The sequence below is a fragment of the Procambarus clarkii genome, chromosome 36, assembly GCF_040958095.1.
Source record: "Procambarus clarkii isolate CNS0578487 chromosome 36, FALCON_Pclarkii_2.0, whole genome shotgun sequence".
NCBI lineage: Eukaryota > Metazoa > Arthropoda > Malacostraca > Decapoda > Cambaridae > Procambarus > Procambarus clarkii.
Window position 1 is genome coordinate 17,386,929 of NC_091185.1, and position 26,852 is coordinate 17,413,780.

The 26,852-nt window shown below is 44.7% G+C and overlaps 1 protein-coding gene across 1 annotated transcript in view; it reads right to left on the reverse strand.

The window, feature by feature from the left end:
* The window catches only part of LOC123756153 (techylectin-5B), a 106,332-nt gene that overhangs the window by 59,391 nt on the left and 20,089 nt on the right, over positions 1-26,852 (reverse strand). The window contains exon 2 of the mRNA XM_069336567.1: positions 18,172-18,243. Coding sequence (XP_069192668.1) covers positions 18,172-18,243 — 72 coding nt within the window. The remainder of the gene's footprint in view (positions 1-18,171; positions 18,244-26,852) is intronic.

Genomic DNA, 26,852 nt, shown 5'->3' on the forward strand with positions numbered 1-26,852 from the left:
CCTTCCCACTCCCCTGCCCCTTCTACCCCATTGACTTCAATTCCATCTACTCCATCCCAGCTTCCACTGCACCCCTCTTCCACTCACCCCCAAACCCCACCCAACCCTCACCCCTCCTATGCACCTCCAGCCCACATTTAACCCCCTCACCTTGTGACCCCCTAACACCTTCCCCCATCTCCCTCTTCCCCTCTTCTACCCCAAAACCCCCACCTACCCCCGATTCCCCCCTAACTAATATACCCTCTCTTCCACTCCCAGCACCCATGCTCCATTCTCATCTCAGCTCTCCGCCCTCAGTATCCCTCTTCCCCCCAACCTCTCAACCTCTATCTGACTCTCAGTCTCACTCTATTTCTCAACCCCCCTATGCTATTCAGACCCCTAACTTTCAGACCCATTATGCCCTTCCTACCCCCCTAGATGCCCAGACCCCATTCGCCTACCAGGCACTCCCAGGCACCCCCCTAGCACCCCCCCACTCACCCCCACAGCCCCCACTTGCCCCCCAGTCACCCCACAGTTCCCCCCAGACCCCTGGTGAAAGGGGGAACTCTGACACCCGAGTTTCCAAGAAGAGTCTCAAGGTTTGGTACACCAATGCTGATGGGGTAGCCAATAAAGCAGAAGAGATAAAATAAAGAGTTAGTGAGGCAGACCCAGACATAGTGGCAATAGTGGAAACTAAAATAAATGGCATGATCTCGGATGCAATCTTTCCAGAGGGGTACCAGGTGATAAGAAAAGAAAGGACACAGAGACAGGGAGGAGGAGTGGCACTACTAATAAAGCGGAAATGGAAGTTTGATGAGCTGGAAAATCCGGGTACTAATGAAAGCACAAGCTTCATACATGGAACTCTGACAGTGGATGGGAAGAAGATTGTAATCTTGATACTCTACAATCCCCCACCAAACAGTAGAAGGCCCAGGCAGGAGTACGAGGACAGCAACAAGACATGTATGGATGAACTGCAGAGGGCAGCAACTTTAGCGCATAGAATGAGAGCGAAGCTGCTGGTCATGGGGGACCTAAATCACGGAGAGATAAATTGGGAAACGAGGAATCCCCATGGTGGGGAGGAGACCTGGGGAGCGAAGCTGGTAGACGTTATTGACAGGAATTTTCTAACACAGCATGTGAAAGAAGATACTAGGGAAAGAGGAGGGGATACGCCCAGCCTATTAGATCTCATTATCACTCAGAATGTAGAAGACATCGAGCAGTTGGAACATGAAATACCACTAGGAGCTAGTGACCATTGTGTCCTAGTCTTTGACTACATGATGGAGCTTAAAATTGTGACCAAAGGACAAGAGGTCCGGGAAAGGAGACTTGATTACAGAAAAGTGGACTACAGAAGGATAAGGGACTACCTGGGAGAAGTGCAGTGGGAGGAAGAACTTAGAGGAAAAACAGTGCAAGGTATGATGAACCAAGTCATATTGAAATGCAAGGAGGCTGAAGATAGATTTATTCCAACAATAAAGGAAAAAAGCAGGAGGGAATATAATAACCCATGGTTTAATAGACAGTGTCAGGAAGCAAAGGTGAGAAGCAGGAGGGAGTGGAGGAAGTACAGAAGACAAAGGACAGAGGACAACAGGATTAGATGTAACAGAGCTAGGAATGATTACATTAACATAAGACGAGTGTCGGAAAGGAATTATGAGAACGATATTGCAGTCAAAGCGAAAAAGCAACCAAAATTACTACATAGCCATATAAGAAGGAAGATGTCGGTAAATGACCAAGTGACAAGACTGAGGAAAACAGAAGGGGCATATACAGAAAGCGACAAGGAAATCTGCGAGGTACTGAATGCAAAATTCCATGGAGTGTTCACAACCGAGCCTGAGCAGCTCCCATTGTTAGAAGAGATTACCCAAGATGAAAGACTATCGGATATAGAGGTGACAGCAGAGGATGTAATGAAACAGTTGACAACACTGGATGCAAATAAAGCTGTTGGACCAGACAAAGTATCACCGTGGATACTCAAAGAGGCAGCGCAGGCTCTCAGCGTGCCTCTGGCAATGATCTTTAATGAGTCACTTATGTCGGGAGAATTGCCCAGTTGCTGGAAGGAGGCAAATGTCGTACCGATTTTCAAAAAGGGTGATAGGGAGGAGGCACTTAACTACAGACCCGTATCACTGACAAGCATCCCCTGCAAAATTCTTGAAAGAATAATTAGGCTAAGACTTGTTGAGCACCTGGAGAGCATTGGGTTTGTAAACAAGCACCAACATGGGTTCTGGACAGGGAAATCATGCCTAACAAACCTTTTAGAATTCTATGATAAAGTAACAAGGATAAGGCAGGACAGAGAAGGCTGGGCAGACTGCATATTTCTTGACTGCCAAAAGGCCTTTGATACGGTACCGCACATGAGACTGCTATACAAACTTGAGAGGCAGGCAGGAGTAAGCGGAAAGGCCCTAGTATGGGTGAAGAACTACCTAACAGGAAGGAGCCAGAGGGTAATGGTAAGGGGCGAAAAGTCGGACTGGCGAACAGTAACAAGTGGAGTACCTCAAGGATCGGTGCTGGGACCAATCCTCTTTCTAATTTACGTAAATGATATGTTTACAGGAGTGGAATCATACATGTCAATGTTTGCAGATGACGCAAAATTAATGAGAAGAGTTGTGACAGACGAGGATTGTAGGATCCTCCAAGAGGACTTAAACAGGCTGCAGAGATGGTCAGGGAAATGGCTACTGGAGTTTAACACCAGTAAATGTAAAGTTATGGAAATGGGATCAGGTGACAGGAGACCAAAGGGACAGTACACAATGAAGGGGAACAGCCTACCTGTAACGATTCGAGAAAGAGACCTGGGAGTGGATGTGACACCTAATCTAACTCCTGAGGCACATATAAATAGGATAACGACAGCAGCGTACTCTACACTGGCGAAAATTAGAACTTCATTCAGAAACCTAAATGAGGAAGCTTTTAGGGCGCTTTACACTGCCTACGTGAGACCCGTCTTAGAGTATGCCGCGCCATCATGGAGCCCCCACCTGAAGAAACACATAAAGAAACTGGAGAAGGTTCAGAGGTTTGCGACGAGGCTTGTCCCAGAGTTACGAGGGATGGGATATGAAGAGCGGCTGAAGGAACTGAACCTAACGACACTAGAGAAAAGAAGGGAGAGAGGAGATATGATAGGGACATATAAAATACTCAGGGGAATTGATAAAGTGGAAATAGATGAAATGTTCACACGTAATAATAACAGAACGAGGGGACATGGGTGGAAACTGGAAACTCAGATGAGTCACAGAGATGTTAGGAAGTTTTCTTTTAGCGTGAGAGTAGTAGAAAAATGGAATGCACTTGGGGAACAGGTTGTGGAAGCAAATACTATTCATACTTTTAAAACTAGGTATGATAGGGAAATGGGACAGGAGTCATTGCTGTAAACAACCGATAGCTAGAAAGGCGGGATCCAAGAGTCAATGCTCGATCCTGCAAGCACATATAGGTGAGTACATATAGGTGAGTACACACACACAGCAAGGAGAAATCCCGGAGATAAGAGAGGGAATAGCTAACCAGGAACCACTGGAAGAGTTTGAGATTACCAGCGGGGAAGTAAGGAAGTGTTTACTAGAATTGGATGTGACAAAGGCTATAGGCCCAAATGGAATCTCCCCTTGGATACTAAAGGAAGGAGCAGAAGAACTGTGCCTCCCGCTCTCCATGGTGTATAACAAATCACTGGCAACAGGGGAACTGCCAGAAATTTGGAAAGCAGCTAACGTAGTCCCGATATACAAGAAAGGGGATAGACAGGAGGCACTGAATTACAGACCAGTGTCCCTAACCTGCATACCATGCAAGATGATGGAGAAGATTGTGCGAAGAAAGCTAGTGGAGCACCTGGAGCGAAAGAACTTTGTAACACAGCATCAACATGGATTCAGGGATGGCAGGTCCTGCCTCACAGGGTTACTTGAATTCTACGACCAGGCAACAAAAATAAGGCAAGAAAGAGAAGGGTGGGCAGACTGCATATTTTTGGATTGTCAGAAAGCCTTTGACACAGTGCCACACAAGAGGCTAGTGAAACAATTGGAGATGCAGGCTGGAGTGAAAGGGAAGGTACTCCGTTGGATACAGGAGTACCTAAGTAACAGGAGACAACGAATCAGTGTGAGGGGTGAGGTCTCAGATTGGCGAGACGTTACGAGTGGAGTACCGCAGGGGTCAGTCCTTGGACCTATACTGTTTCTGATATATGTAAATGATCTTCCAGAGGGTATAGAATCGTTTCTCTCAATGTTTGCCGATGATGCAAAAATTATGAGGAGGATTGAAACTGAGGACGATAGTAGGAGGCTACAAGATGACCTAGACAGACTGAGTGAATGGGCCAACAAATGGATGTTGAAGTTCAACCCGAGTAAATGCAAAGTAATGAAACTAGGTGGTGGAAATAGGAGGCCAAACACAGGATACAGAATAGGAGATGAAGTACTTAATGAAACGAACAGAGAGAAGGATCTAGGAGTTGATATCACACCAAACCTGTCTCCTGAAGCCCACATAAAAAGAATAACGTCTGCGGCATATGCGAGGCTGGCTAACATCAGAACAGCGTTCAGGAACCTGTGTAAGGAATCATTCAGAATCTTGTACACCACATATGTAAGACCAATCCTGGAGTATGCGGCCCCAGCATGGAGCCCGTACCTTGTCAAGCACAAGACGAAGCTGGAAAAAGTCCAAAGGTATGCCACTAGACTAGTCCCAGAACTAAGAGGCATGAGTTACGAGGAAAGGCTGCGGGAAATGCACCTTACGACACTGGAAGACAGAAGAGTAAGGGGAGACATGATCACAACCTACAAAATCCTCAGAGGAATCGACCGGGTAAACAAGGATAAACTATTCAACACTGGTGGGACGCGAACAAGGGGACACAGGTGGAAACTGAGTACCCACATGAGCCACAGAGACGTTAGAAGGAACTTTTTCAGTGTCAGAGTAGTTAACGGATGGAATGCACTAGGCAGTGATGTGGTGGAGGCTGACTCCATACACAGTTTTAAATGTAGATATGATAGAGCCCAGTAGGCTCAGGAATCTGTACACCAGTTGATTGACAGTTGAGAGGCGGGACCAAAGAGCCAAAGCTCAACCCCCGCAAGCACAAATAGGTGAGTACACACACACACACACACACACACACACACACACACACACACACACACACACACACACACACACACACACACACACACACACACACACACACGCTGAGAGGTATGAGCTACGAGGAGAGACTACGGGAATTAAACCTCACATCGTTGGAAGACAGAAGAGTTAGGGGCACATGATCACCACATTCAAGATCCTCAAGGGAATTGACAGGGTTGATAAAGACAGGCTGTTTAACACAAGGGGCACACGCACTAGGGGACACATATTCCCCTCACATTCTGTGAGGGGAATAGCCCTCACAGAAACAAAGATCACGAAAACAATAACAAATGCAGTGTTCCCACAGGACTATTATGTTATGCGGAAAGAGAGGGAAGGAAGAGGTGGGGGTGGTGTAGCTCTGCTGGTAAGAAAAGGCTGGGATTTTGAGGAGATGGATATTCAGGGCTGTGAAGGTTTCAGTGACTACATAGCAGGTACTGTAACAAATGGAGGGAAAAAAATTATAGTCGCAGTCATATATAATCCACCACCAAATGACAGAAGACCTAGACAGGAATATGATAGAAACAACATGGCCACCATTAACATAATAGAAAGAGCAGCTTCTGTTGCTAGCAGGAATGGATCTGGACTACTAATTATGGGAGACTTCAACCATGGGAAGATAGATTGGAAGAACAGAGACCCGCATGGAGGACCAGAAACATGGAGAGCTAAGCTGCTGGACGTGGCAACAAGAAACTTTCTAAGCCAGCATACCAAAGAGCCAACAAGAATGAGAGGAGAAGATGAACCAGCAATGCTTGATTTGATATTTACCCTAAATGAATGGGATATAAGGGAAGTTAAGATGGAAGCGCCCTTGGGAATGAGTGACCACAGTGTATTGAACTTTGAGTACCTGGTAGAGCTAGGACTTATCTCCCCCCAAAAAGAACTAGGAATCAAAAGGCTGGCATACCGAAAGGGGAATTATGAACAGATGAGAAGTTTCCTAAGTGAAATACCTTGGGACACAGACCTCAGAGACAAGTCTGTACAGGGTATGATGGACTATGTTACCCAAAAGTGTCAGGAGGCAGTAAACAGGTTCATCCCGGCCCAAAGGGAAAAATCCGAGAAGCAACAGAAGAATCCATGGTATAATAGGGCATGTATGGAAGCGAAGAAACTGAACAAAAAGGTGTGGAGGAACTTCCGGAATAACAGAACACCAGAAAGCAGGGAGAGATACCAGAGAACCAGGAATGAGTACGTCAGGGTGAGAAGAGAAGCAGAGAAAAATTTTGAAAATGATATAGCAAACAAAGCCAAGACCGAACCAAAGCTACTCCACAGTCACATCAGAAGGAAAACAACAGTGAAAGAACAGGTATTGAAACTTAGAACAGGCGAGGACAGGTATACAGAGAATGACAGAGAGGTGTGTGAGGAACTCAACAAGAGGTTCCAGGAGGTCTTCACAATAGAACAGGGTGAGGTCACTGTGCTAGGAGAAAGGGAGGTAAACCAGGCGGCCTTGGAGGAGTTCGAAATTACGAGAGAGGAGGTCAAGAGACACCTGCTGGATCTGGATGTTAGAAAGGCGGTTGGTCCAGATGGGATCTCACCATGGGTACTGAAAGAGTGTGCAGAGGCACTTTGCTTGCCACTCTCCATAGTGTATAGTAAGTCACTAGAGACGGGAGACCTACCAGAAATATGGAAGACGGCGAATGTGGTCCCAATATACAAAAAGGGCGACAGACAAGAGGCACTGAACTACAGGCCAGTGTCCTTGACTTGTATACCATGCAAGGTGATGGAGAAGATCGTGAGAAAAAACCTGGTAACACATCTGGAGAGAAGGGACTTCGTGACAAATCGCCAACATGGATTCAGGGAGGGTAAATCTTGCCTTACAGGCTTGATAGAATTCTACGATCAGGTGACACAGATTAAGCAAGAAAGAGAGGGCTGGGCGGACTGCATTTTCTTGGATTGTCGGAAAGCCTTTGACACAGTACCGCATAAGAGGCTGGTACATAAGCTGGAGAGACAGGCAGGTGTAGCTGGTAAGGTGCTCCAGTGGATAAGGGAGTATCTAAGCAATAGGAAGCAGAGAGTTACGGTGAGGGGTGAGACCTCCGATTGGCGTGAAGTCACCAGTGGAGTCCCACAGGGCTATGTACTCGGTCCTATCTTGTTTCTGATATATGTAAATGATCTCCCGGAGGGTATCGATTCATTTCTCTCAATGTTTGCGGACGATGCTAAAATTATGAGAAGGATTAAAACAGAAGAGGACTGTTTGAGGCTTCAAGAAGACCTAGACAAGCTGAAGGAATGGTCGAACAAATGGTTGTTAGAGTTTAACCCAACCAAATGTAATGTAATGAAGATAGGTGTAGGGAGCAGGAGGCCAGATACAAGGTATCATCTGGAAGAGGAAATTCTTCAGGAGTCAGAGAAGGAAAAAGACTTGGGGGTTGATATCACGCCAGACCTGTCTCCTGCAGCACATATCAAGCGGATAACATCAGCGGCATATGCCAGGCTGGCCAATATACGAACGGCATTCAGAAACTTGTGTAAAGAATCATTCAGAACTTTGTATACCACATATGTCAGGCCAATCCTGGAGTATGCAGCCCCAGCATGGAGTCCATATCTAGTCAAGGATAAGACTAAACTGGAAAAGGTTCAAAGGTTTGCCACCAGACTAGTACCCGAGCTGAGAGGCATGAGCTACGAGGAGAGACTACGGGAATTAAACCTCACTTCGCTGGAAGACAGAAGAGTTAGGGGGGACATGATCACCACATTCAAGATTCTGAAGGGGATTGATAGGGTAGATAAAGACAGTCTATTTAACACAAGGGGAACACGCACATGGGGACACATGTGGAAACTGAGTGCCCAAGTGAGCCACAGAGATATTAGAAAGAACTTTTTTAGTGTCAGAGTGGTTGACAAATGGAATGCATTAGGGGTTGATGTGGTGGAGGCTGACTCCATACACAGTTTCAAGTGTAGATATGACAGAGCCCGATAGGCTCAGGAATCTGTACACCTGTTGATTGACGGTTGAGAGGCGGGACCAAAGAGCCAGAGCTCAACCCCCGCAAACACAACTAGGTGAGTACAACTAGGTGAGTACACAGGTGGAAACTGAGTGCCCAAATGAGCCACAGAGATATTAGAAAGAACTTTTTTAGTGTCAGAGTGGTTGACAAATGGAATGCATTAGGAAGTGATGTGGTGGAGGCAGACTCCATACACAGTTGCAAGTGTAGATATGATAGAGCCTAATAGGCTCAGGAACCTGTACACCTGTTGATTGACAGTTGAGAGGCGGGACCAAAGAGCCAGAGCTCAACCCCCACAAGCACAACTAGGTGAGTAGGTGAGTACACACACACACACAAGACAACGAGGAAGACAACAGTGAAGGAACAGGTGATGAAACTTAGGGTGGGCGAGGACAGGTACACAGAGAACGACAAAGAGGTGTGTGTGAAGAACTCAACAAAAGGTTCCAGGAGGTCTTTACAAGAGAACAGGGAGAAGTCACGGCGCTAGAAGAGGTGGCAGCAAACCAGGTGACCTTGGAAAGGTTCGAAATTACAAGAGATGAAGTCAAGAAGCACCTATTGGAGCTGGATGTGAGAAAAGCTGTTGGGCCGGACGGAATCTCACCATGCATATTGAAAGAGTATGCAGGAGCCCTTTGCTTGCCACTCTCCATAGTGTATAGTAGGTCACTGGAAACGGGAGACCTACCAGAAATATGGAAGACTGCTAATGTAGTACCAATATACAAAAAGGATGACAGACAAGAGGCACGGAACTACAGGCCAGTGTCCTTAACTTGTATACCATGCAAAGTGACGGAGAAGATTGTGAGAAAAAAAAATAGTAACACATCTGGAGAGAAGAGACTTCGTGACAACCCATCAACATGGGTTCAGGGAGGGTAAATCTTGCCTTACAGGCTTGATAGAATTCTACGATCAGGTGACAAAGATTAAGCAAGAAAGAGAAGGATGGGCGGACTGCATTTTTTGGACTGTCGGAAAGCCTTTGACACAGTACCCCATAAAAGGTTGATGCATAAGCTGGAGAAACAGGCAGGAGTAACTGGTGGGGCGCTCCAGTGGATAAGGGAGTACCTAAGCAATCGGAAGCAGAGAGTTATAGTGAGGGGTGAGACCTCAGAATGGCGTGAAGTCACCAGTGGAGTCCCACAGGGCTCTGTGCTTGGACCTATCCTGTTTCTGATATACGTAAATGATCTCCCAGAGGGTATAGACTCATTCCTCTCAATGTTTGCTGACGACGCCAAAATTATGAGAAGGATTAAGACAGAGGAGGACAGCTTGAGGCTTCAAGAAGACCCGGACAAGCTGCAGGAATGGTCGAACAAATGACTGTTAGAGTTTAACCCAAGTAAATGTAATGAATGAAGATAGAGGTAGGAAGCAGGAGACCAGATACAAGGTATCATTTGGGAGATGAGATACTTAAAGAGTCAGAGAGAGAGAAAGACCTGGGGGTTGATATCACGCCAGACCTGTCCCTTGAAGCTCATATCAAGAGGATAACATCAGCAGCATATGGCAGGTTGGCTAACATAAGAACGGCCTTTAGAAACTTGTGTAAGGAATCTTTCAGAAAATTATATACCACATATGTCAGACCAATCCTGAATATGCGGCTCCAGCATGGAGTCCATATCTAGTCAAGCATAAGACTAAACTGGAAAAGGTTCAAAGGTTTGCCACCAGACTAGTACCCGAGCTGAGAGGTATGAACTACGAGGAGAGACTACGGGAATTAAACCTCACTTCGTTGGAAGACAGAAGAGTTAGGGGGGACATGATCACCACATTCAAGATTCTCAAGGGAATCGACAGGGTTTATAAAGACAGGCTATTTAACACAAGGGGCACACACACTAGGGGACACAGGTGGAAACTGAGTGCCCAAATGAGCCACAGAGATATTAGAAAGAACTTTTTTAGTATCAGAGTGGTTGACAAATGGAATGCATTAGGAAGTAATGTGGTGGAGGCTGACTCCATACACAGTTTCAAGTGTAGGTATGATAGAGCCCAATAGGCTCAGGAACCTGTACACCTGTTGATTGACAGTTGAGAGGCGGGACCAAAGAGCCAGAGCTCAACCCCCGACGCACAACTAGGTGAGTACAACAAGGTGAGTACACACACACACACACACACACACACACACACACACACACACACACACACACACACACACACACACACACACACACACACACAAGCCGCATACTGGAGTATGCGACACCAGCATGGAGTCCATATCTAGTCAAACATAAGCCTAAAATTGAAAAGGTTCAAAGGTTTGCCACCAGACTAGTATCCGAATTGAGGGGTATGAGCTACGAGGAGAGACTATGGGAATTAAGCCTCACGTAACTGGGAGACAGGAGATTTAGAGGGGACATGATCACCACATACAAGATTCCCAGAGGAATTGGTGAGGTAGATAGAGACAGACTATTTAACACAAGGGGCACACGCAATAGGGGACATAGGTGGAAATTGAGTGCTCAAATGAGCCATAGCGACGTTAGAAGGAATTTTTCAGTGACAGAGTAGTAGATAAATGGAATGCATTAGAAAGTGATATGGCAGAGGCAGACTGCATACACAGCTTCAAGTGCAGATATGATAGAGCCCAGTAGAATCAGGAACCTATACATCAGTTGATTGACAGTTGAAAGGAGGGTCCAAAGAGGCTGAGCTCAACCCCCGCAAACACAACTAGGTAAGTACAACTACCCCCCCCCCCAACTACCTGAATAAAAGCACATGGAGAAACTACAGAAATAACAGACCACCAGAAAGCAGAGAGAGAGAGATACCAGAGGGCCAGAAATGAGTACCTCAGAGTGAGGAGGGAAGCAGAGAGGCAGTATGAAAATGACATCGTGAGTAAAGCCAAGACCCAACAAAAATTGTTTCACAGCCACATCAGGAGGAAAACAACAGTGAAGAAACAAGTGATGAAACTGAGAAAAGGGGAGAACAGATACATAGAGAATGACAAAGAGGTGTATGAAGAACTCAACAAGAGATTCCAGGAGGTTTTTACAAAGGAACAAGAAGAAGCCCCTGCACTAAATGAGGAGGAGGCAAGTCTAGCAACCTTGGAGGAATTTAATGTCACCAGTGATGAGGTCAAAAGGAATATGTTGGAGATGAATTTTGATAAAGGCTGTTGGGCCTGACAGAATCTCACCATGGATACTAAAGGAAGGTGCAGAAGCACTAAGTGTGCCACTCTCTATGGTGCATAACAAGTCACTAGAAACAGGAGACCTGCCGGAAAGTTGGAAGAAAGCTAACGTAGTCCCAATATACAAAAAGGGTGACAGGCAAGAGGCACTGAACTACAGGCCAGTTTCCCTAACTTGTATACCATGCAAGGTGATGGAGAAGATTGTGAGGAAAAGGCTCAAAGAGCATCTGGAGGGAAATAGCTTTGTAACACACCACCAACATGGGTTCAGAGATGGTAAATCGTGCCTCACAGGTTTAATAGAATTCACAAAAATTAGGCAAGAAAGAGAAGGGTGGGCAGACTGCATTTTCTTGGACTGTCAGAAAGCCTTTGACACAGTACCTCATAAAAGGCTGTTAAAAAAGTTGGAGCAACAGACAGGAGTAAAAGGGAAGGTGCTACAGTGGATATTGAGTATTTAAGCAACAGGAAACAGCGAGTAACTGTGAAGGGTTTGACATCAGAGTGGCGAGATGTCACCAGCGGAGTCCCACAGGGCTCAGTACTTGGACCCATTCTGTTTCTAATATATGAAAACAATCTTCCGGAGGGTATAGACTCATTCCTCTCAATGTTTGCTGATGATGTAAAAATTATAAGAAGACTCAAGATAGATGAAGATAGACACAGACTACAGGATGACCTGGACAAGCTGGATGAATGGTCTAGAAAATGGCTGCTAAATTCAACTCAGGAAAGTGTAAAGTAATGAAATTAGGCGAAGGGAGCAGAAGGCTGAACACAAGGTACCATCTGGGATCTGAAATCCTGCCAGAGACAAATAGAGGGAAAGATCTGGGGATTGATATCACACCGAACTTGCAACAGAGGCCCACATCAAAAGGATATCATCAGCGGCATATGCTAGGATGGGCAACAAAAGAACTGCCTTGTGAAACTTGTGTAAGAAATCGTTCAGGACCCTGTATACCACTTATGTCAGACCAATCATGGAATATGCATCTCGAGTCTGGAGTCCATACCTAGTTAAACACAAGACAAAGTTAGAGAAGATTCAGCGATATTCCACCAGATTCATCCCGGAACTGAGAGGTATGAGCTATGAGGAAAGGCTAAAGGAGCTGACCCTCACGTCCCTGGAAAACAGAAGAGTAAGGTGATAACCACCTACAAAATTCTCAGGAGAATTGGCAGGGTGGATAAAGATAAACTATTCAGCATGGGTGGAACACTCACTAGGGGACACAGGTGAAAGCTGAGTACCCAAATGAGTCACAGAGACATTAGAAAGAACTTTATGAGTATCAGAGTAGTTAGTAAATGGAATGCACTAGGAAGTGATGTGGTGAAGGCTGACTCCATACAAAGTTTCAAATGTAGATATGATTGAGCCCAGTAGGCTCAGAAGTCTGTACAGCAGTTGATTGACGGTTGAGCAAAGAGCCAAATCTCAACTCCCGCAAGCACAACTAGGTGAGTATTCACTCAGACTGAGGCTGAGATTCAGATAATCATCCAAAGAGAAGATAGAAATGGTACATTGGAAAAAAATGCCATTGTATAACATTTACAGAAATGCTGAAAAAGAACTCGGAAGCAATGCCCACATTGATGGAGGTAACCACGAAAGCAGCCACATCACAGGAAGCAGCAACGCCCACTAGTTAGCTGATGGAAAGAAAAAGATCTGTGGTAGCTGTAGGTATTAAAGAGCAGGAGGGCTCCAATAGGACGGAAAGGAATGATAAGGACTGAGCAGCAGTGAATGAAATACTAAAGGGGCTAGAGATAGAAGGGGCATAACAATGCATTGAAAAGGATTTCAGGTTGGGCTGGTATAACAAGGACAGAGATCGCATGATAAAGATAGTGTTTTCAAATGAGACCACAAAGGAGATTATTAAAGCAAGGAAGAGCCAATTACAATATGTGGGAAAATTTAAAAAAAGTTTGGTTCGGTCTTGACCTCCTACCCCTCACCCCAGTATCCTCTGAGACCCTGTTATCCACCTAAAATCCGCATACTTATGGAACAGCTTCCCCCAACAACAGAACGCCCACCAAAAAAAAGGACATGAGAAGGAACAGAAAAATGTGAGTCTCAAGGCAATGTACACTAACATAGATGGGATTACAAATAAAACGAATGAACTTGGAGAACATGTATTACAGAAACAAAGAAACAAAGCTAACAAAAACCATAAAATGCAGTGCTTCCACAGGACTACTGTGTTGTGAGGAAATAGTCGTTGTCATATATAGGCCACTACCAAATAACAGAAGACCTAGACAGGAATATGATATAAACAACATAGCCACCATTAACATAATAGAGAGAGCAGCTTCTGTCGCTAGCAGGAATATATCTGGACTATTAATCATAGGAGACTTCAACCACGGTGAGACAGATTGGGAGAACAGAGACCCCACATGAAGGACCAGACACTTGGAGAGCTAAGCTGCTTGACGTGACAACAAGAAACGTTCTAAGCCAACTTACCAAGGGACTGACAAGAATGAGCGGGGAAGAAGAACCAGCCATGCTTGATCTGATATTTACCCTAAATGAGTGGGATATAAGAGAAGTTAAGTTGGAAGCACCCTTGGGAATGAGTGATCACAGTGTACTGATCTTTGAGTACCTGGTAGAGCTAGGATTTGTCTCCCTCCCCAAAAAAGAACTAGGAATTATGAGATGAGAAGTTTCCTAAGGGATATACCATGGGACACAGACCTCAGAGCTAAGTCTGTACTAGACATGATAGACTATGTCACCCAAAAATGTCAGGATGCAGTAAACAGGTTTATCCCGGCCCAAAAGGAAAAACCCGAGAAGTAAAAGAAGAATCCATGGTTTAATAGGGCATGTATGGAAACACAGGAATTGAACAAAAGGGCGTGGAGGAACTTTTGAAATAACAGATCACCAGAAAGCAGAGAATGATACGAGAGAAGCAGGAATGAGTATGTTAGTGTGAGAAGAGAAGCAGAGAAAAATTATGAAAATGATATAGCAAGAAAAGTCAAGACCGAACCAAAGCTACTCCACAGTCACATCACGTGGAAAACAACGGTGAAAGAACAGGTGATGAAACTTTGAACGGGTGAGGACATCTATTCAGAAAAAGAGGTGTGTGAAGAACTCAACAAGAAGTTCCAGGAGGTTTTCACAACAGAACGAGGTGAGGTCACTGCGCTAGGAGAGGTGGCAGTATACCAGACGGCCTTGGAAGCGTTTGAAATTACAAGAAACGAGGTCAAAAGACACCTGTTGGATCTGGATGTGAGAAAAGCTGTTGGTCCAGACGGAATCACACTGTGGATATTGAAGGAGTGTGCAGAGGTACTTTACTTGCTATAGCAAGTGAGTACAACTTGTTATAACAAGTTGTACCTATTGTACACTCTCCATAGTGTACAGTAGGTCATTCGAGACAGGAGACCTACCAGAAATATGGAAGACAGCTAATGTGGTCCCAATATACAAAGAGTGTGACAGACAAGAGGCACTGAACTACTGGCCAAATTACGGTCCTTTACTTGTATACCATGCATGGAGAATGCATGGAGAATGCATGGAGAAGATCGTGAAAAAAAACTTAGTAACATGTCTGGAGAGACGGGACTTCGTGACAAATCGCCAACATGGGATCAGGGAGGATAAATTTTGCCTTACTGGCTTAATAGAATTCTACGACCAGGTGACAAAGGTGAAGAAAGAAAAAGAAGGCTGGGCGGTCAGCATATTCTTGGACTGTCAGAAAGCCTTTGACACAGTAACCCATAAAAGGCTGGTACATAAACTGGAGAGACAGGCAGGAGTAACTGGTGAAGTGCTCCAGTGGATAAGGGAGCTCCTAAGAAATAGGAAGCAGATAGTTACCGTGAGGGATGAGACCTCAGATTGGCGTGAAGTCTCCAGTGGAGTCTCACAGGGCTCTGTACTCGGACCTATCCTGTTTCTGATATACGTAAATTATATCCCAGAGGGTATAGACTCATTCCTCTATATGTTTGTTGACAATGCCAAAATTTTGAGAAGGATTAAGGCAGAGGAGAACTGCTTAAGGCTTCAAGAAGATCTGGACAAACTGAAAGAATGGTCGAGCAAATAGTTGCTAGAGTTTAACCCAAGCAAATGTAATGTAATGAAGATAGGTGTAGGGAGCAGGAGGGCAGAAACAACGTATCACTTTGGAGATGAAATTCTTCAAGTGTTAGAGAGAGAGAAAGACTTGGGGGATAATATCACGCCAAACCCGTCCCCTGAAGCCCATATCAAAAGGATAACATCAGCGGCATATGCTAGGTAGGCCAACATAAAGACGGCCTTTAGAAACTTTTGTAAGGAATCATTCAGAACTTTGTATACCACATACGTCAGACCAACATTCATTGAACACTCGCTGATGACCTCTGAATGAATGACAACTATAAATACGTAACCTATTTACTGCAAATACAAATAATTGTGTCAGAACATAAACATCTAACCTAAGCTATATCTAAATAGTCAAAGTAAGCTAATACATAATAAAAAAATAAAAAATATATATGAGAAAATTCCTATTTTGAATGAGTAGCCCATTAAAGTTAATAAATCGTCTTTGGGATTGGCCACTGGATGGAATGAACATATTCTGAAGATGGCTTACTGAACATTCCTGGTTGCTATGGACAGAACATCGTGCGATAGGAACTAGATTGTAGCTTATATACAGACGCTCTCAGTTAGACCCGTTACGTTTTTTAACATTAATATTATTATGTTTTATTCTTTAAATTTGTGTAACTTTTATACATTCCAACACTGAATACATCCATGAATTTTTCATATGACAACTTTAGTGTGTTGAGGCTTCACATATTGTAATTGCTTATTTAGTTACAACCCTATGAAACATTTTGTTATTTTTGTAGTCCCATCCTTGTTTTTCACCACTGGCCATATAGATTTTCATGTGAGGGCTGGTAATATAATAATGGTAATATTATTCCTACAATGTCTCTTCAGAGAGTAAACATAGATAGATTATTCACTCTCATTCAATATCTTGCCAGGTTGTCTCGAATCCAATCCAATTCAAGACCCTAGGGCGGCTAAGCATGGGATGGAAGACTGGGACGAGGATGCAGAAAACTCGAGCAAGGATCAAGTTTCGAGGGGGGGGGGGGTACAGGTTGGTGGTCCAATCACCATGGGTTTAGACTTGTCAGTGATATTTTAGGGAACGCCAACCAGGCGTTCTTGTTGTCCATTTGCACCCTCATGAGTAGTTTGTATCAAATACCAGTACTTTGCTTTGCTTCTCTATGTTGTTCATTGTGAAGAACGGTAGAAAAGTTTTGAACTTTGATTTCCTTACATTAACAACGACCTTTTGTTTGTTTCTTAATAACCATGCCCTGATTCAACTCCAAATACCTCTCTGCCTCATACCGTAATCCTATTCATTTCTAATGAATCTTTTGCGAAGCAATGCAAACGGAATTGCTTTAATTCCACGTACACAGTTTAGCCATCCTCTCCGCTGTCTACAGATTAATTAATGCAGGACAACAACGAGAGCAAATTTATAAAACATGAAGAATCATTAGTAAATCCATGATGTGAATCATTTAGTATAAAACAATAGTTAGCAGATAATGTGCAGTTAGGAAATTTTGTGCCAACTCCTCTTTGCAGAATGCCATGCCTCTTTGATCCCTTCATTTGAATATTTCTGTCTACAGCTAAAATAGAGTTTACAAACAAATTCCTAATGTTAACCTATACGACATCACTAGCTTTTTATTAATATACCCAGATAATAATCACAGTATTTTATATTATTAGAAAAATTTATTTTACTACTTTACATCCAATAAAGGGCAGTCAACATCAGCAAAGATTAGCAAGTGAAACTTGATGAATGGTTGGAAGCTTAATTACAAATACCTTAGGATCACATATCAGTCTCCAATGTGACAGAAGCTAGTGTCTTGAATCTCCCAAGGATCTTTCTCTTTAGATGATTAACAATATTACACATCCCCTCAAGAGCTTCACTTTGTCATGATGAGGGGAATAACGTACGACTCCCTGGGTCGGGTGGAGGGGTCACCTCGGCCAGCTTCCTTCTATTATCTACTGATTGAATTCATTACATTTTCTCTTTACTCGTATGCTAAAAGAAAGTTTGTGAATATCTGTTTCCATTTGCTCTTATGTTCCAAGAGCTTCTATTTTTGCCCTCTTGTTCTAATGGTATTCATTGTGATCATATCCTTATTTTTCTCTCAGTTAATCACCAAAAGTATTTTACACGTTTCCTCTCTGGGCCTTTTTTTCTAACAACATTAAGTCCAGTTCCTTTATCATCCTTTCTTCATACCACATCCTTTGCAATTATGGAATGAGCCTTGGTACGCGCGTGCGTAATTGTGTGTGTACCTGTGGTTATTATTTATGTTTACTGTTTGTTCCTGCAGAATAGAGCTATTAGCTCTTGGACTCCCGCCTTTCTAACTGATAAATTGTTTTCCCCTCTATTATGTTTACTACTCATATTTCTAACACACGCACACATACACACATCCCCAGGAAGCATTTATATGTGGGTGCTTGTGTGTTTCATTAAGAGTCAGTGAGTCATTCATCAGTGGCTATACTAAGATCCAAATCATAAAAGGATATCATTTTTAGGAGATAAAGAAACAGTGTTCGATAAAATAATAACTCACCTAATGGGATATATATCATAGACTCCACTGGCGTTGAATCCTAGCCTCCGGTAGCCCAGACAATCAGCTGGTCTGTAAGGTGGAACTTTATTATAATTAAATATGCATCTGAAGTGCCTTTATCAATTCATGGAATAATTTATCTCTTTACTCACTTTTTTGGCTTTACGACCAGCGACTTAGTAGAGGTCAATTGCCGAAAGCACCAAATTTATTTTTTAACTCAATAGTCGTTCCATGAGCAATGAGGAAACATAGGATGAGTCAGTCTGTATCTATTTAACCGTTACAGATAAAAATTTGGTATATGGGTTGATGTAAGTAACTAGGAGAGCAGTCTTGCGAGTGTACAACCTAGTGTATTACTTTATTTTCGTCTACCAAGCTCATATCCTCAAGTGAGCCAGGTCACCTTAGTGATGAAAGCGCTTGTGGGCAATGCTTAGGACGGGAGGAGGAGAGACAAAGCATAGAGATATTTATTCACTTGGATCGACTAGTCAAGTAAATCTGTGAGAAAAAATTATAAGGGGAAGTTAATTGAGAAATAAATAACTCAGAACAGAAGGCTAATAAAGCCAAGATATCGAGACATGCATGAATATATTAATCTTTAAGTCATTTTGCAATTTAATCAAATCAAAGGGGAAGAGAAAATAGGGTCTTTGATAAGAAATATGAGATGGAATGTACATTATTAGGGTAATAATACTTTATTGTTTTTGGTCATTGGAGATTCAGATTCTGGTCTGAAAACTGCGAGACCGTCTAGACTTAGTTACCTGGACGCGTCTCAGCCAGTCCTCATGAAAAGGTAAAAAAGTTGGTTAATCCATCAACCTAAGCCCTTGTTTATTAATTTCCTGGCCTACCTTACCTGATGGCCACTAACACTTCCTGTCCTCGAGAAGCCTGGGGCTTGTCGAAGTCCCCTACATTTGTCCTGATGATCTTTTCCAGTATTTTTTTTTTAAATTTAACAGTTTTGGCATTTACGGCTTCGGCGGGAATTGAAAACACTTTACACACGAATCACAACTGATGGCAATCGAACATTTCCTGAGAGGTGCTTCACTGATGACCTCTGTTCAAATAGCAACTCTATAATTTGCTTCACTTACTTACTAAAAATAATTACCAACAGAACCTAAGTAGTGTAAAGTACGCCTAGAACCGTACGCAGCACCTGAGCAGGTGAGCTCATTAAGCCCCCCTGTTCAGGTGAGCACAGGTGCATAGTCCCAATAGGGTCTATGGGGATTCCCCGGATGTTTTGGCACGTGGCGGATGCCTGCATCCGGCTGCGCGGGACCCTTTGATCGTGGGTTATGTTGGGGGTGGAGGGAGTCTATGTGGTTGGTATGCGGTCATGTAGGGGGGAGTAAAGGACGAGGAGAAGAAGAAGACAGGAATAGTAGTAGATGAATATGTATGGGTAAGCACCGTAAAGTTAATCCTGTGTGTAGATAGATAGATACGACTATGTAGGTTATGTTAAGGATATGTTGAGGGGGAGGGTCGCCCCTCCCCCTACATGCCACGGATATGTTGAGGAGGGAGGGGTTCCCCTAGCTGAGAGGGTAGGAGACCGGAGGGAGGGGAGAAGGGGAAAGAGAGGGAACAGGTGTGACAGTGGAGCCATTATTTTTTTCTTAAAGAATGACTGTTTTCTGTGGCGAATATCCGCCGCTCCCTGTGGAGAGGGATTCCATGGGTGCAGATGTGGCAGTTCCGTTCGCTGCTGGGGCGCCCCTGTGTCACCCGACGCACCTGCAGCTGTTGTCGCCACTCCACCGGAAGTTGTGCTGCCGTTGGTTAGTCGTCCTGATCCTGTTGATGTCCTTGATGCTCCCGAGCCCGCCATCGCCTTCTTCGTCTTCTCCTGCTGCTGCACCTGTCGTGTTGTCTTCGCCGTGTGACCCGGCCGTGCTGGAGGAGGAGGTGGATGCTGGGTCTCCTACTGTGTTGGGCCTGGTTCCCCCTGTGGTAGAGGCTGCTGCTGTTCTGCAGCATGCGTCTGTGCGCCCGGCCCATGTTGCCCATGTTTCTGACTCTGTCTCTGGTTCTGATAGTTTGCAGCCGGTGCCCAAACGTTTGCGCCGTTCTTCTTCTACATGGGCCGATGTGGGGGACTTCAGCAACTGTGCGTCTTCCGACGTCGACGGGGAGGTACCGGGTGCATCACTTTTTACTGCAAAGGTGGTGGCGGAGGTCCATGTTCCTCTGGCTGCAGATGCCAGTTTCTCCGACTTACCGTCTGTTTTCTCTCCTGCAGGGGATTCTCCACAGTGGGGGGTGGTTGCTCCTCCTGATGTCGATGATGTGGGTGCTGGTGCTGGCCGTAGCATCGTCATGGTGCTCAGGAAGGATGTCCGCCATGGAGGATCCCAGCCGGTGCGCCCTCCTGTGGTTGGCGATAGGGCCAGTGAGGAGGTCGAGGTGGGGCCTGGTGCGTGCCGTGTTGCGCTGCCTGGGCCTCGGCCCCCTGGGACGCCCCGTTTACCGCTCATCTTGGCCTCCGGGGAAGCGTATGATAAGGTTCACCCATTGCAGTTCGACATTATTGACCGGGTGCATCCTGTTCCTGGAGCCCTTCTTCCATCTGGGTTCTGGGGGGTCAGTGCTTTATTGTCGATGTCCCTGAGTTAATGCCAAATCCGCTTGCGCTTCCTGGTATTACTGTCTCGAATGACGTCCTGTTGCTTTTGGAGGCGTGTTGTTTGCGATTTCCGGCAGAAGAGTACCTGGATAAGTATGAGTTATCGGTGTAGTTGGTGTGTGTTTGTGTTGTCCGTTGTCTGCTTGTTTGTCTTTGTTCTGCTTGTTCTTTGCCCTCTGTGTGGGTGTGTGAGTGGTTTTCTTCCCGGTGCCTGCGTGCACGGGGATGTGCCTTTGTGTGCTTGTGTGTGGTGTGGGTGTTTCTTCCTGGCTCCTGCGTGGGCCTGTTCTGGTTTGTAAATGACATATTGTACTCTCTATGTGCTTGTTTGTCATTTGTTGAGAGCCCTTCGGGCTGCTTGGCTGTCTGTGTTGGTTCCTGTTCTGGTTATTTTATGCTTGTATATTTTATTTTTTGTTGTTATATGCCCTTATGTTAGTTTGATTGTACTACATGTTTATGTCTTCCTATAGGCCCCTCAGGCCGGTGATTTTGTGCGTTGTTTGTTTAGTTTTTTTTCTGTTTTATTGTACTTGTGAACATGCTTTGCATGTAAATATATAAATAAAAAAAAAGTTAAATAATATTACCCAATTTGAGGCTCTAGTTTTATTATATATACAATGTATGTATTCATTTATTGTAAAGATTGTGCGTGTAAATATTAAATCTGTTTCTACATTATAATATGCTTTTACAACGTATATATATATTTGATGTAACTAATTGGTACCTGTGTAATATAATTTTGAACATCTTTTATAATTTTAATATGAAGGATAATGAAGACTGATATTTAATCTTTCTTCCGTGATGTCTTAAGTTTTATTCCAAACTGTAAGGTACGGCCTGAATTGTGACTAATAAACAGAAGTCAACTATTTTTTGTCAAAGAATCAGGCATTGTGTATGATCTAATTGTACACAAAATGGTTCGACAACACACATATTTACTTTATTATTAAGCCATATACACAGTATATTATTAGGTTAGTATGTATTAGCTCAAGTAAGGCTTCATAAGGTTCAGTTGGATTAAGTTATGGTAATTTACGTTTCATTATGACACGTTGAGTAACGTAGACAAGTTTTGAATGTCGGTTGGCTTATAATACTCTCGACACGGTTCTTCACGCCTCCTGAATGAACCCTAATGATGAGCGGAGGTCTGGATACCTGCTCCCCCTGGAAGCTCTCCAATTATATTCTGTTTTGCGATTTTAGCCTAAGAATTTTGATACTGCCATCTGGCATACCTGTTCAATGGTCCGGATTGTTACTATGCCTGGCGCATATATCTCTTGGGGTCAAAAAACAGTTGAAAGATTTTGAACGTTTTCTGGCTGGTTCTTTAGGCAGGGAGACGGTGTGCGCCGAGGTGCTGGGAGTTGGCAGGTCTTGGTGGGCTTGGAGTTTCCTTAGACATGTTGAGCGGTAGGCTTGTGCTCTGCTGAGAAGCACTGGATGACTTTTTTTGCATTTTAGACAGCGGCCGAATTATTGGTTTGGTACCCAGTGTTCCCTGTGTGGGAATGGTCCTGTGCTTACCTCCCTGAGGCACTCCTGGGGCTCCCAACTATCTGCCTATCCGTGTGTTTATTCGCCGCAAGGCAAGTTTGTTTACGGCAACAGGCGACGTTTATTTAGCCATTAGGCTTTATGATTTACCCTTTAAAGGTAAGCCAAGATACTTCCGATCTGTAGGTCGTCTGGCGCCCTTGTCGCCAACGACAACAACAACGCAGTTCTTCAGGCTCATTCAATCCCTCGATTGTCGTATCCCCTAAATTGACAACAACACGGTTCATCACCCTTTTCCTTGACGGGGCAAGTGTGAGAGATAACAGCCTCCAATACGACATCCTTCACAATACATTCTGCTTCATTGGCCACATTTGGTGCTTGAAGAAGGTGTAAGGATGCCATCCCACTTCGCTGTTTTTTGGTGTCGGGTTACCGGGTCACATGCGATCCCAGGAGAGTCGTCGCCCCTCAGTCAACAATACCGCTCTTCAGTGCTAGGTATTTATGTATTCTAAAATTCATAATTAAATGTTTTAATTAAGATACTTGTTATTTCTTTAATGAGCTAATTTAGGTTAGCCAGAGGGAGATTTGTGTGCAGTGGCATATTGAGTATTACTGAGTATGGGCCATGATGCATCAGTAATGTGCTCCTAGGCATAAAAACCTATCCAACCTTGATATGAACTTGTCATGCTACAAAAATTTTAACCCACCTTTATATGCTCCTCCTTTTCATTTCTACTCATATTTTGTCTACATTTTATATTAATACCATCAATCACGAAAACTACTTGTATACAATATTTAAGGTTGCCACAAGGTCTCAAATTTGGTTTAGCCAACGTTGTGCAGTAAGTTGTGCCAACCTATTTATGACTACACACAATAACGTATCTTATATTTTAAAACGAATGTTGCCACACATTTCAAAAACTTTCCAGGTAAGTTGTGTCAACCTAAAATAGTTTGCCGGTCATTACCCAACAGTTTCATGTTCAACAACCCACAAGGTAGAACAGAAAACGAGAGCTATGTCTCACCAATAGGGTTATACTCATGAAACTGCCTATCTGGCAAAGTTCTAAAATCTAAGAAATCCCATCAGTTCAAGATCCAATTGTAAATAATCTTCATCAGGAACAATGGGAGGACCTTAGAAATGCTGCTGGTTTCCTGTCGTGATCGAGGACACTAAAGAAAGAGTGCAGCTCTCAGGAAATTTCAGATTTTAGAATACTATACACTCCTTTGGACTTAACCACAAGAACTAACCAAGGGAAAATTTAATAAGTGCGAATAGGTCACTCCACTTTTCTGCAAACATAACCTTGAATAGGAGAGTAAGAACAGACCAGATTCAGTTATCTCTCAAGAAAGCTACTCTATAAAATGAGATACCTCTATATCTCTGACTATGATGATTCCCTAGAAAATATTAATACGACGAGTGTATATGGGATCCAAGAACCCTCCAACATAGTTCTAGATTATTTTCTCACCAACAAAAAGTTCTAAGACATTTTCATATCATGAAAAGACATTTTCATTCGGACATGGCATGACTGTCTGAATGATCTCTCAGACGACCGTGAAGTATGAATCTTCCCAGACTAAATTTTTACCAGCCCTTCAAATACATGTGATAAACAGGGACGATCGCGCTGTATCTCACCTTTCTGTATTCACCTAGTTGTGCATGCAGGGGTTGAGCTCTGCTCTTTCGGCCCGCCTTTCTACTGTCAATAAATCAACTGTTACTACTATTTTTTCCACACACACACACACACACACACACACACACACACACACACACACACACACACACACACACACACACACACACACACACACACACACACACACACACACACACACACACACACACACACACACACGATCCCTACAATCCCAGAGGGAAACGGGGAACCCTCCTCAAACAGTGCATTAGCCACAGGGAGTGCGGCACCACCCCCTCATTCCACCCAACAGACACCCTACCTGCCCCAACCCCTGTCAGCCCCACACTAAGTACCCACCTAAGGCACCCCTCTCCTCCCACTCACCCCCCTCCTCCCACTCCCCCCTCCCCCCAGGACCTCCCTTCTCCCCCATCCCCCAAGCCCTCCCTTCTCCCACATGCCCTTCCGTCCCTCCCACCCACAAGCCCTCCATTCTCCCCCACCCCCCTAAGCTCCCCACTCTCCCCCACCCCACCTGAGCCTTCCCCTCTCCACCACTCCCCAAAACCCTCCCCTCTTCCTCAACCACCTCAGGCTTCCCTTTCCCCCCACGCCCCCCAAGCCCTCCCCACTTTATTGCCCCCCCAAAACCCACCCCCCAACCCTCCCCCCCTCACCCACTCCCCCTACCCTCCCCCTCCCCCCCTCACCCACTCCCCCTACCCTCCCCCTCCCCCCCTCACCCACTCCCCCTACCCTCCCCCTCCCCCCCTCACCCACTCCCCCTACCCTCCCCCTTCCCCCCTCACCCACTCCCCCTACCCTCCCCCTCCCCCCTACCCCCCCAAGCCCTTCCTCCTCCACCAGTCTCCCCATACCAGATCCTCCCAGCTCCCACTCACCCCAGACCCCACAGGTCCTCCCCAGAGGAGAAGCAGAAGAGAGTTAGTTTCAGGGCAATGTACTCGAACATAGATGGGATCACAAGCAAGGCAAGTGAACTAAGGGAAAGAGCACAAGAAGTGAACCCAGATGTAATTGGACTCACTGAAACAAAACTCTCTGGAATCATAACGAATGCCGTGTTTCCCCAGGAGTACACAATAATAAGGAAAGAGAGGGAAGGTAGGGGAGGAGGAGGAGTGGCCCTACTCATGAGAAAGGAATGGAGTTTTAAGGAGATGGCTATCCCGGGCTGTGAGGGTTTCAGAGACTACATAGCAGGCACCATGACAATGGGAGGACCAAGGATAGTAGTAGCAGTAATATATAATCCTCCACCAAATGACAAAAGACCCAGTCAAGAGTACGAAAGCAACAACATGGCAGTTAACACTATAATTGAGAGGGCAGCCTCTTCTGCCTGTAGAAATAGATCCCACCTGCTCATCATAGGGGACTTCAATCACGGCAGGATTGATTGGGAGAACAAGGAACCGCATGGAGGCGAGGATACGTGGAGAGCCAAACTACTGGAGGTGGCGACTAGAAACTTCTTAACCCAGCATGTCAGTGAACCCACAAGGATGAGAGGAAACGACGAACCAGCGAGACTCGACCTGGTTTTCACCCTGAACGACTCTGACATAAGAGAAATCAGTTTTGAGGACCCAGTAGGAATGAGCGACCACAGTGTATTGGTGTTTGAGTACCTGATTGAAGAAGGGTTATTGAACTCGAGAAGGGATACCGAAACCAAAAGGTTAGCATACCGAAAGGGAAACTATGAGGAGATAAGAAAATGCCTAGCAGATATAGCATGGGAAACAGAGCTCAGGGAAAAGACGGCCCAAGATATGATGGAATACATCACGCAAAAATGCAAGGATGCAGCAAACAAGTTTGTCCCAGTCCAAAAGGAAAACAGTGAAATGAAGATGAGAAACCCATGGTTTAATCAGAGATGTAGGCTAGCTAAGCAGCAAAGTAAAAGGGCAAGGAGAAACTATAGGAATAACAGGACACTGGAGAGCAGAGAAAGATACCAGAATGCCAGGAATTAATATGTTAGGATGAGAAGAGAGGCAGAAAGACAATACGAAAATGACATCGCAAGCAAGGCAAAGACTCAGCCTAAATTGCTGCATAGCCACATCAGGAGAAAAACAACAGTAAAGGAACAGGTTATGAAATTAAGGTTAGGGGCAGAAGGATTCACTACAAACGACAAGGAAGTGTGTGAGGAACTGAATAAGAAATTCCAGGAGGTCTTCACCTTGGAGCAAGGAGAAATCCCAGAGATAAGAGAGGGAATAGCTAACCAAGAACCACTGGAAGAGTTTGAGATTACCAGCGGGGAAGTAAGGAAGTGTTTACTAGAATTGGATGTGACAAAGGCTATAGGTCCAGATGGAATTTCCCCTTGGATACTAAAGGAAGGAGCAGAAGAACTGTGCCTCCCGCTCTCCATGGTGTATAACAAATCACTGGCAACAGGGGAACTGCCAGAAATTTGGAAAGCAGCTAACGTAGTCCCGATATACAAGAAAGGGGATAGACAGGAGGCACTGAATTACAGACCAGTGTCCCTAACCTGCATACCATGCAAGTTGATGGAGAAGATTGTGCGAAGAAAGCTAGTGGAACATCTGGAGCGAAAGAACTTTGTAACACAGCATCAACATGGATTCAGGGATGGCAGGTCCTGCCTCACAGGGTTACTTGAATTCTACGACCAGGCAACAAAAATAAGGCAAGAAAGAGAAGGGTGGGCAGACTGCATATTTTTGGATTGTCAGAAAGCCTTTGACACAGTGCCACACAAGAGGCTAGTGAAAAGACTGGAGATGCAGGCTGGAGTGAAAGGGAAGGTACTC